The sequence below is a fragment of the Myotis nattereri genome (genome assembly GCF_964212035.1).
Source record: "Myotis nattereri genome assembly, chromosome: 5".
Taxonomy (NCBI): domain Eukaryota; kingdom Metazoa; phylum Chordata; class Mammalia; order Chiroptera; family Vespertilionidae; genus Myotis; species Myotis nattereri.
In genome coordinates, this window is record NC_138080.1 from 44,654,675 (window position 1) to 44,666,828 (window position 12,154).

Here is a 12,154-nt window from a genome sequence, read left to right on the forward strand (position 1 = left end):
AAGATGGCGGCCGGCAGCCAGGCAGCTTGAAACTAACATGAGGCTTGCTTGCTTCAGTGATGGAGGAAACCAACGTTCACCGCCTGCCTTGAATTTTCTGCCTGCCTTGCTATTCTCTGAGCTTGCAGTTTGAAACATTGTTACAAATATAGAAGCTAAACAAAACCCCAGAAACCTGCTTTCAGCCCGCTGGGATCTCAGAGCTCGAGTTGATACAGTGTTTCTATTATAGAACCCAAACAAACCAGATACCTGCTTTCAGCAGCAGAGGCCTCAGAGCTGGAGCCAGAGCTAAAGCTGACCCAAAATAAAAAAAGAAAAAGGAAAAAGGAGCAGTTGGGAGCTTCAGTCACCCGCCAGCCTGAAAACAGCCCTTAGCCCCTCACCCAGACTGGCCAGGCACCCCAGTGGGGACCCCCACCCTGAAGGGTGTGTGACCAGCTGCAAACAGCCATCATCCCCTCACCCAGGCTGGCCAGGCACCCCAGTGGGGACCCCCACCCTGATCCAGGACACCCTTCAGGGCAAAACAGCTGGCCTCCACCCATGCACCAGGCCTCTATCCTATATAGTAAAAGGGTAATATGCCTCCCAGCACCTGGATCACTGGAGCCGTGAGGCCTCCCAGAACCAGGATCAGCGGAGCTGAGAGGCCTCCCGGCACCGGGATCAGTGTGACAGGGGGCAGTGCCCAAACCACCTGATCGCCTTGCGGCTCTGTGTGTGACAGGGTGCGGCACCCCAACCCCCTGATCGGCCCTGCTCTGTGTGTGACAGGGTGCGGCGCCCCAACCCCTCCCTCCCCCCACGGGCCCTGCTCTGTGTGTGACAGGGTAGAGCCATAACCTCCCCATTGGCCCTGCCCTGAGTGTGACAGTGGTGGCGCCCCAACCCCCTGATCGGCCCTGCTCTGTGGGTAATAGAGGGCGGCGCTCCAACCCCCTGATCCGCCCTGCTCTGTCCGTGACAGGGTATGGAGCCCCAACCCCCCTGATGGGCCCTGCTATGTGCGTGACAGGGTACGGAGCCCCAACCCCCCCTGATGGGCGCTGCTCTGTGCGTGACAGGGGGTGGCGCCGCAACCTCCCCATCGACCCTGCCTTGAGTGTGACAGGGGGCAGTGCCCCAACCCCCCAATTGGCCCTACTCTGAGCGTGACTGAGGGTGGCATCGCAACCTCCCGATCCGCCCTGCTCTGTGCATGACAGGGGGTGGCACCCCAACTCCCCAATCGGCCCTGCTCTGAGCCCGACCAGGGGCTGCACCTAGGGATTGGGCCTGCCCTCTGCCACCCGGGAGCAGGCCTAAGCCAGCAGGTCGTTATCTCCCGAGGGGTCCCAGACTGCGAGAGGGCACAGGCCTGGCTGAGGGACCCCCCTCCTCCCCTAGTGCACATATTTTTGTGCACCGGGCCTCTAGTTATAATTATAAGAAAAGTCCCCTTGGGGAGAGTGTCGGAGTTCTTGTTCTTAGTGCCTGCCTCTCCCACCGGCAAAGTCTTTACAAGCAGGGTTCTGGGCAGGCAGTGGTTTCTAGTCTCCTGACCTTGTCTCAATGTGGAACCTCCACCCTAGGAGCAGCTGGGGTGTGGGTGATTGAGTATCACAGTCCAATATGCCTGGGGTAGAACTTTCTTTTTTTGAAAGTGCCAGGATCAAGACTTTTACACCCATTTTATGACAGGGTTTGGTGCAATGCCTAACAAATCATTACTGAAGGTAGAAAGAAAAAAAGAAAAATAAGTGAAAGAAGAAATCAATAAGCTTTTTTGCTCCCTAAATGAGTGTGTATAAGTACAACTTAGATTGCTTTCCATGTGTTAAATAATGCATGATAAAACTCGATTTCAGTCATCCAAGAAAAGTTATGCTACCAAAGTTATAGAAACTTATTAAGAGAATAATTGTTACCTGTTCAAATTACAAAACGTCACAGCTGGGAACTCTATCTTTTCCACATACTGAACCTCTACAGACGTCGTGGTCGGCCATGTGAAGTAGTTGACCAAGCGACTGTAGATCTGCCATACCACCAGTGAGACGGAGCCCAAGACCACCACCAGCCAGATCACCTTGCGGATTTTGCTCCGGTTCCGAACAATATTATGTAGCCCATGAAAGGAAGTGGAGATGGCAAAGTCATGGTCAAACTTCTTTCGGTCAGTGGGAGAGGGCAGTGGTTTCTTTGAAAGCCAGAGCTTTATCTTTCCCAAGAGTCCTGAAGGTTTTGTCCATGCAATAGTTAAATAATAACAACAACAACAAAGGAATGAGGTAGGAAACCTTGATGTTATCTATAAAAAATACAACTTACATAAATGTAAACAGGTTACTCTTATGATGTGTGATACATACAATTTCTTCTTGAATTGCATGGTCTATTCAGAAATCAAGAAGTAGCAGCATCGGCTACATGGGTTTAAGGAGAATATGCTAAAGCAATTCCTAGAATGCTTCTTGTGAAGGCAAATGTGCAAGTGCCATCGTATTTGTATGTGGTTGCTTGCAATTTCAAAATAAACTCACTTTGAATAGGTTGCTTACAACACATAATCTTTAACAGCGTATCACTAATTTTTAAAATTCTTCTCTGAAGAATCACAAAATCTCTTAGATGCCATAAACAAAATCAGGCTGATTCTTCTGCGCGTCATAAGTGTGACTATGCTGGGGTATTGTAGGTTCATGTGCTCTGATACATAACTACTTTACTTCAGTTGGTTACTTAGTTAAAATGTATAATGTTGCATTGTTAGTTAAGTAATATATTTTCTACCTCTTTAGAAAGTGAATTCCTATTTTTAAGATTATCAATAATCAAATCATGTTTATTGATACTGATTGCTAAGGACCCAGTAAAGGTAGCCCTAAAATATTTATGGTAACATATAACATATTCAAAATTCCCCTTTGATTTAATTTGTTTTTAACTTTCTGTAAAAGATGTAGATAATTCTTTTGCTGAGAGAAAGTTTTCATGTAATTCAGAGGATGAGATGGCCTTTGGAATGGATAGATCTGGTTTCTGAGCCAGATCTCACATCTTTCCATCTGTGCGACTTTAACCAAATTTCTTAATCTTTCTGATACTTTGATCCTGGGCTGTCACATGGGAGCAATAGTCTCTGCCACCTGAGCTTGTTGTGAGTATTAAATAAGAACAACTTGGCAAATGACCTGGACCATGCTAATGTTAGCTATTTTTGTTCTTCTGTAAATTTAGTGGTGAGGTGGTAAATGATAACATTTTCATTTCAGAAAGGACTTCTTAATGGTCATAAATGCTTATAATTAGGTCAAATTAACTTTTATATGTTTTGCTTTAATTGAGGAAGTATTTTTTTTTGTAAACTAATCAGCATTAATATACTTCTAAAGGTTTTAGGTATTAAAATTAAATTATTATATAATACTTCATAAGTCTCCAATCAATTACTTAAGCTTAAGTCATGAATATATGATAATACACATCTGAACATTTTATAAGGGACTCAAATTGATTGCAAAATGTTAGGACAAAATTAAAAATTATATTATGATTATTTTACAGAGATTATACACTGACCAGCTTGAATTTTAACTAAAACTTAGAGTAGCCTCACTTACTGTTGTTAATATCAAATTAGGTTATATATGTATATATTAATTGTCACAGTCCCAAGGAAAAATCAGACTTATGAGAAAAACTATTATTCTTATTATTCATTGGCAGAATAAATTGAGTAATGCCCTTTGGTGTATTATTTAGCCACCAGTTACAAACACATATGAAGAATCAACTCTGATAGAAGTACAACTATCTCCGGGCATCTGACAGTAGTCTTCCTACCACAGGGACCAAAGCTGTTAAAAGGAAAGATTAATCTAGGAACCAGTAACTGGCCAAACTAAGTATTGCTGGGTGCAAGCATTACCCTAAAAATATATTTCAACTTTATCTGTCAAAAATTAGCACACTTACTATAGATCTACTATTGGACACTTGCTTTGGCTGTACTGGAGTATTCTGTTATTTGCTAGGGTTTTAAATGACCTTTTAAAAGTATTATTTGAGATGAAGAGTGAAGAAACAAGATGATGTGTCACTGTGAGGAAGCTCAGAATTGGTTTAGTAAACGGCCCATCAGCCTACAAAGCAGGAACCAGCCTACTTTCCTGACTGAAACGTACACTCTGTAATTATGGCAAATGGCCCGTGCCATGAATACTGATCTTATGGAAACATTTGGAGGATCATCAAATAAATTTTTTTTTCTGTATTTTAAAAATAAAACTGGTAGACACTTGATAAGCAGAGAAAACAAAACAACAAAAAAACACAACAAAATAAGACAACAATAAAGATTCTTTCTAGTATATAATATTTTACAACTATTTTTGACTTCCTCATTCAAAGCATCCCTAAATAACCCAAACTGTATTGCTTGTATTATATTCAAGTAAATATTGGAAAGCACATTTACCAAATGAAAAAAAAAATGCCCTTTCCTCTTTGCTAATTTCTAGCCTTAAAAATGAGAATTACAACTTTTCTCACAATTTACTCTTTACCCACCTTTCTCAGCACAGACTTTTGTTTTCTCCGTCTGCTCCATTTGTCATTTCAGTAAGCAGGAGTCCTAGGGAGTATATCCAGTTTTCATTAATAATTATGTTCCTTTTGTGGCCTTTATATTGAATACAGCAGTTGAGGTTGTAAAAACCGTGGGGGCAATTTAAATGTTTGTGTTGCTATGTTTTGCCTCAGAAAGCATATAATTTGCAAACCAAAAAAATACTGGCAGAAGCAGCTTTGTGCATTTATGGACTGATGAGAAGCTGTCATAGAGTGAAACAAACAAACAAAAGGAATTTGGAAACAAATTTACCCATAATTGGAGACAATCTTTATAAACACCTGTGGTTTTAAACTATCCCTGACCAGGCAGCCCCCTTAGACTTTATTTCCAACTCTCTGTGTATATAAGTTTGAATCAAAATGCAGTTGGAATGAAATCTTGGGGGTACAGATGTCTTGGTGGGAGTTTTTCAGTATCAGATGAAGCAATTTCAAAACAGAAATAGTAATCAGTAAAGATGACAAAATAAAATACCAGAAAACATCTCCACAAGAAGAAATGATTGCTAAAAGCATAAAAATTCAATAAAGTACAAAGTCTAATTAGGTGTTCATATTAACACTTTTGAGAAATTATGATTATTTTTATATTAAATTATAAGCTGGGAAATATGCACTATTGTGTATTAACAACTCCATCTCTTGGCCAAACTGAGGAATTGCATGCATTTCTATTTCAGCCTCTTAGAGTTAACCATGGTAGTATTTTATCCACTAACCATTCATATGACTACATATATTTTATGTCATTTCCTAAGTTGAAACTAATATTGTAGAGAGGCAAACTAAGAAATTTCAAGGAGTTTAAATGAAAATATAGTTGGATCCAAACGGTGTTACTGGCAGATGGAATAAATTAAGGTTACCTGCTTAGGTGGCTATAGCCTTTTCTTATGAATATTTTTGGAGAAGACAATATTATAGAAAGTATGCCTAGTTTGGGGTAAGAGTGCTTCTATAGTTGTTTGTACTTACGACACAACAACTTATTTTTCCTCTTTTTTCCACTTCAGTCTGAGGAGTTGAGGATGGTAAAGATAGGAGGGCTTTAAATGGCTCTGAGGGCTGCATTTCTGGTTTTACAAAGATTTGAAACATCAGGACATAACTCCCAATTCCTTAAATGATATCATATGCTGACCTGCCTGTTCAGCTACATTTATACCTAATTTGCTTCTTTCCCTCTGGGTACGTAATTTTATTTTAGGTACATCTTATTTTCTTATTTTTTTTTGTAGCTGTTTGTAACAAATCTTTCAATGAAGCTATAAAAATTGTATGTTCTGCAGCATAGCCAATTAATATTTTTAAAAGAGTAGATATATATGCCTTCTATCTTATAATATTAGGTATGGAGTGTTCCACAATGAGGCTATTTGCTTCATAGAAAGCCTGTTCAAAGTACACCACTTTGCCTATGAACTTTTACCTCAATTCCATCGACTCTTCCATTCCTATCTACAGTCTCTGATAGGACTTTATCAACAGGTTTTGGTTTTACAATTCTGGGTACAAGAATTGTTTTAGGTCCAACATAATATTCATTCTCATAAAACATTCAGGTAAACGTAACATAGCATCTTTACAGGAAGCTTGTTTCCATAATTGTATCAATCCTTACATTTTAATATATATTTTTAAAACTAATTGTAGCCTGAGTCAGGTCTTCACCAATGGGTTTTGGTACCACAGTTCATGGAATTCCCATGTCAAAAGGTTCTGGACACTTCTCTTTTTTTATTCACAGACCCTTTTACCCACTTGTGTAAAACAAACACACAAATGATAAAATATATGTAGTCACGCCCTAACCGGTTTGGCTCAGTGGATAGAGCGTCAGCCTGCAGACTGAAGGGTCCCAGGTTCGATTCCGGTCAGGGGCATGTACCTTGATTACAGGCACATCCCCAGTAGGGGGTGTGCAGGAGGCAGCTGATCGATGTTTCTCTCTCATGGATGTTTCTCTCTATCCCTCTCCCTTCCTCTCTGTAAAAAAATCAATAAAAATATATTTAAAAAGAAAACAAAAACAAAAAACAAAAATAAAAATATATGTAGTCATATGGTTTGGGTCTCCAGCAAGGGTTCATCCAGAGACCCAACCTCTTTGTCAACCTTTAACTTCATAAACTGGCCTGCCCCAAGAGCTTGCTGATCAGGTTTCTCATTGGAATCTCTGCTTTCCCATTTCTTCAGACCAGCCTAAGTAGAGCAGACTTGTTTGGGGCCCTTTAGGGCTAGAGGATCAACAAAGGGTCATTTTGGCCCATCCAGCCTTTGCTAGTGCTATTAAAACGTTTGTTTTAACTGCATCAATCACTGATTTATTTACCACCACCACCCCTTTTTTTAAATGACCATCTAAGGATTTTGACTCTGCTGGGAAGAGTCCTGTGACTTTCCTTTCTGCTTCCTCTTTGTTTCACCCTGTTTAAAAATAAGTATCTGATTCTGTTTAATTTGGAAAGCCTTGCTTTTGAGTGAACTTTTGTTATATTTTTGTTGTTGCTAATCTTCACCTGAGGATATTTTTTTTCCATTGCTTTTCAGAGAGAGTGATAGGACCTCAGCTATAAATGGAGTTTAGCCCACGTTTGCTTTTCAGAGAGAGTGGAAGGGAGGGAGGGAAAGGGAGAGAGACAGTCGGACACCCTCGAAGGCTTCCGGACTGTAAGAGGGCACAGACTGGGCTCAGAGACTCCCCCCTGAGTGCACAAATTTAGTGTGCCAGGCCTCTAGTAACAAGATAAAAGGAGAGACACCAGACAGAGAAGGAAAAAACAGAATTAACAAAACTCATGAGTTCTCATAGCAAATAAACCAAAGTTGCTAAGCCCAAGAACCTCATTTCATAAATATTTTATCCTTTTAATTAAATTAAGGAAAGGGGGTGAGGGGGGTGGGGGACTTTCACTAATGTGCTTCCACCAAATTCTGCAGGTAAAGATCTGGGAGTCTGGCTTGGCAAGAATTCTTGCTTTTGCCAGCTCATGCTAGAGGTCTCATGGTCTTTCTACTGTAGCAGCTTTGAAGTGAGCAGTGCCTGGCTGGTCAGATATCCTCCTCACAGCAACAACTGTAGGAGTGGAAGACATTCGTCTACCCTCAAGGTTCTCTCAGTTGGTCTAATAGTTAAATAGACATGAAACAGATTAACAAGAGAAAATTATCCAATTTAATTACATGCCTATGTATGGGAACCTCATATACATGTGATAGTCAGAGATCCCAAATACATAAGAGATCCAGAGACAGAAAAGGAAAATGAGGTATTAATGACATTCTGAGCTAAGGATGAGGTAAGATGCCTTGGGGCTTCAGAGTGAAGGATGGTCATTTCAAGGTAAGAGCACATATGTACTAATTATAAGATGGCCCTGCTCTATAGATATGTCACTAGAAGTTATTTCTGGTGATTACTCCTACTATGGGCAAGGCCCGTAATTTAAATTCTTTAAGGGGGAGGTAGAAGTTTCTCACAAACCCAGGTTATGGATTCTCTCCAGCTCAAAATAATTCACATGCCAAAGTGACACACTGTCTGAACCCCTGTTCAGGAAAATGTTGCATATCTGTGACATCATCATTAAGAAATGTATATTCAATATACATGAATATATCCTAATTACTTGTGTATTCTGAAAACCCATTCCCGGCTGGTGTGCTTTGGACAATCTGCTAATGAGTTTTTCACTCCAATTCTCTGCCAAGATCTATGACTGGCTCAGTCTGCCGGAGGTTTCTGTTTGTCACTCAGCTCCAGTAATGTTATCAGCAAAACACAGTATTGAAAGTGTTCCTGACATTGGTAAAGGCAGGGGGAAGGCCTCCACTAATGCTTAACTTGTAGGCACAGAAAGTTACAAAATTATGTCCCCATATAGCACATGACATCATGAGCCAAGGTTACCAGGGCAGGAACACATTATCCAAACATTCCATTTGCAATTTTATGGCTGTGTCTGTGTTCTCAACTCAGATCTCTTATCTCTTTGTGCAATGGATCATTCGTGAGAAATTCACCCGCCTTCCAATTACTAAGAACAAAAATATTGATTTGCTATTATCTTCATATCTTTAGGGATATTCTATAGGAAGGCTATCACTTAGGTGCTTAGTGCATCTTACAATAAAGAAAGCAAAAGAAATAAACAGCAAACAACTCAAAGATAGCAAAATTTCTTTTTCAAAAAAATATATTTTTATTGACTTCAGAGAGAGGAAGGAGAGAAAGATAGAAACATCAATGAGAGAGAATCATTGATTGGCTGCCTCCTGCATGCCCCTCACTGGGATCAAATCCGCATCCCAGACATGTGCCCTGACCGGGAATTGAATGGTGACCTCCAGGTTCATAGGCTGATGCTCAACCGTGGAGCCAAGCTATCTAGGCCAGTGGTTCTCAACCTGTGGGTCGCGACCCCTTTGGGGGTTGAACGACCCTTTCACAGGGTCGCCTAAGACCATCGGAAAACACATATATAATTACATATTGTTTTTGTGATTAATCACTATGCTTGAATTATGTTCAATTAGTAACAATGAAATTGGGGGGTCACTACATCATGAGGAACTGTATGAAAGGGTCGGGGCATTAGGAAGGTTGAGAACCACTGATCTAGGCAAAGATAGCAAAATTTCAAAAGTGAACATTCGAGACACAAATCATGAGGGATAACAATATAATTTATTAAAAAAATTTTTTTCCATGTGGATTTTAGACACTTCAGGGGCATAAAAAGTGTTCTCCAAAAATCATGTCCACTCAGAACCTAAATGTTATCTTATTAAAAAATAGAGTCTTTGGAGATGTAATTATTTGAGGATCTCAAAATGAATTCAGTCTGGATGTAAGGTGGGCCCTAACTCCAATGACTGCTGTCCTTATAGAGAAAAGAAAAGGAGATTTGGCCACAGAGACATTCAGAGAGGAAGACTGAGTACAGAAGGAGGCAGAGGTTGGAGTTACACGGCTCCAAACCAAGAAACAGGCACCACCAGAAGCTAGTAGAAGCAAGGAAGGATTCCTCCCTAGAACCTTTGGTGGATATGGTCCTGGTAGCACCATGATTTAAGACTTCTGGAGAACTGTGAGAATAAATTTCTGTTATTTTAAGCCTGCACACTTGTGGTAAGTTTTCGTAACAGTCCTAGGAACCTAGTCACACACTGAAGAGAAACCAGAAGGATTTTAACCGAGGATTCATAAAAAGTTGTGGGGTTCATTGGCAGGTACAACAATTTTAAGCCTGGTAATATAGCCCAGCTTTTCTGTGTGTCAAAGGTGACCACTGAGGTTATATTTGAGGTGAAACTCTTTTGCAGCAATATGGAAAAACAAATGGAGCAATCCAGATGAATGCCAGGAATATGTAGAATGTTTCAAATAAGCATGATTACAATGACCAGAAATAATTCATCAACATCTATGTCACAGCACAGGGTCAAAATCTTTGTAATGTGTTCAATTAATGAAAAAACAACAGGGAATGTTTTTTTTACATTGTACTTGAGTTTTGCAATAAATTCCCAGGAATACTTATTTTTATTCAATGAAGGTAGAATATCTAATGCAGTCCAAATGCTGCTTCCAAATGTGTAAAATGCATCAATGAGTAAAACAAAGATCCCTACTTTCATGAAACTTTTAGTTTAGTAGGAGATGACAGTAAACCTAATCAATAAGCTACCTAATTCATTAATAAATAAATTTTGCCAGGGAAATCAAAGGAGAAAAACATGGCAGGAGAGATCAATGATTCTCATTTTGAGGAGATAGTGGGGATTATAGTAATCAATGGGGTAATCAGTGTAGGCATACTTGGGAAGGTGAAATTTGAGCAAATTTTTGAAAGCAGTGAAGAAATTACTCAAGAGTAATCCCAGGCACTCTGCATAGCTGGAGCCATGGTCCTGAGTGGAAGCCACTTGCTTTGGAGGAGGAACAAAGAATCCCATGTAGTTGCACTGTAGTAATAGAGAGAGAGTAAAAAAGATAAGAAGGGTCATTGGACTTATAATACTGAGCTTGTAGACCATTGCAAGGATTTTGTCTTTTATTTTAATTAAATGGGCATTTTTTGCATCTTCAAGAGGAAATGACATGATCTAATTTACTCTTGCTTAAAGTATTGAAAACAATATATGTGTGAGTGTGTGTATCTTTGGGAGGGGATGAGTGGGTGGTGAGAAAGATTGCAAGAAATTGTTGGATTCTTCTTACATTTTAAAGGCAGATTTCCCAGTGGGTTACGAGTGGGTTGTGAGAAAGAAAGCAGTTAAGAATGACTCTAGGATTTTTGACCCGAGCAACCAGATGATGGAATTGCTATCAAGGGATGTAAAGTAGCAGATTTTGTGGAAGGGGAAAGATTAGCTGAGGTCTACACCTGTCACCTGTCAAGTTTACAATGTTGATTAGCCATCCAGGTAGAGTTGTTGAGTAGATACCTGGAGATATGAGTCTGGAGTTCAGGAAGGAGGTCTGGGCTGGAGATGAGCATTTGGGAAACAGTGGTGAATGGATTGTTTTAAGACAATTAGAATTATTCAACAAGACAGGGAACATAGCTAGAGAAGATGACCAAAGATTGACCTCTGAATTTCCAACTTTAAAAGCTGTGGGAAAAGATACAAACACATGGAATGACCAATAAAAGTGAGCTAGAAAAATCAAGAGAGTGAGATATTTTTTACTATAAATGAAGAAAGTTAGCTATAGAGGAAAAGTGATAAACTCTGTTAAATATTGCCGAGAAAGTGTGGAGTTCAAGGTTCTCAGAGGAGGAGAGTTCAAGAAACTGAATAACCAAGTTGTTACTAGAATTACATATACACATATTGAAAATTCTAAGAACTAACAAAAGAGAAGTTCTGAAGAGAATGACAGCAAGCAGGTAGGTACAATTATTTAGGAATATGGGGGGAAAGCAAGAATCAGTAGATAATAATGACAACGAGGATTAATGTTTTTAGGGAGAAAGAAAAACAGAATAGTCTAAAAACAAAATTAAGAAGTGAGTAGAATTTCTAACCATTCTCATGGTATAAGGGCTGAGGGAGAAAAAGAGAACAATCACTGGAGAGGTCTTTTTTTAGGTATCAGTGTCTTTAGAGAAGATTCCCTTTCTTTCTTTCTTTCTTTCTTTCTTTCTTTCTTTCTTTCTTTCTTTCTTTCTTTCTTTCTTTCTCTCTCTCTCTCTCTCTCTCTCTCTCTCTCTCTCTCTCTCTCTCTCTCTCTTTCTTTCTTTCTTTTTCTTTCTTTCTTTTATTGTTGAAAGTGTTACATATGTTCCCTTTTTCTCTCCCATTGACCCATTATAGTCTGACCTGACCCCAGGCATACAAGTTCTTTGGCCGACCTTTCCCACCTACCCACCCACTAGAGAAGGTTTTTAGTAGAGAAATAATAACCGGTTAATCAAGATAATGGATTTGGCCCTAACCGGTTTGGCTCAGTGGATAGAGCATCAGCCTGCGGACTCAAGGGTCCCAGGTTCGATTCTGGTCAAGGGCATGTACCTTGGTTGCGGGCACA

At 39.9% G+C, this 12,154-nt stretch overlaps 1 protein-coding gene across 1 annotated transcript in view; it reads right to left on the bottom strand.

Moving 5' to 3' along the window:
* The window catches only part of ASIC5 (acid sensing ion channel subunit family member 5), a gene marked incomplete at its 3' end in the record, with an annotated part of 28,752 nt that extends 24,110 nt beyond the window's left edge, over positions 1–4,642 (bottom strand). Inside the window, exons 1-2 of the mRNA XM_081092341.1 lie at positions 4,555–4,642; positions 1,911–2,217 (exon numbers count right to left, since the gene is read on the bottom strand). Coding sequence (XP_080948467.1) covers positions 1,911–2,217; positions 4,555–4,594 — 347 coding nt within the window. The 5' untranslated portion in view covers positions 4,595–4,642. The remainder of the gene's footprint in view (positions 1–1,910; positions 2,218–4,554) is intronic.
* Between the last annotated feature and the right edge of the window lie 7,512 nt (positions 4,643–12,154).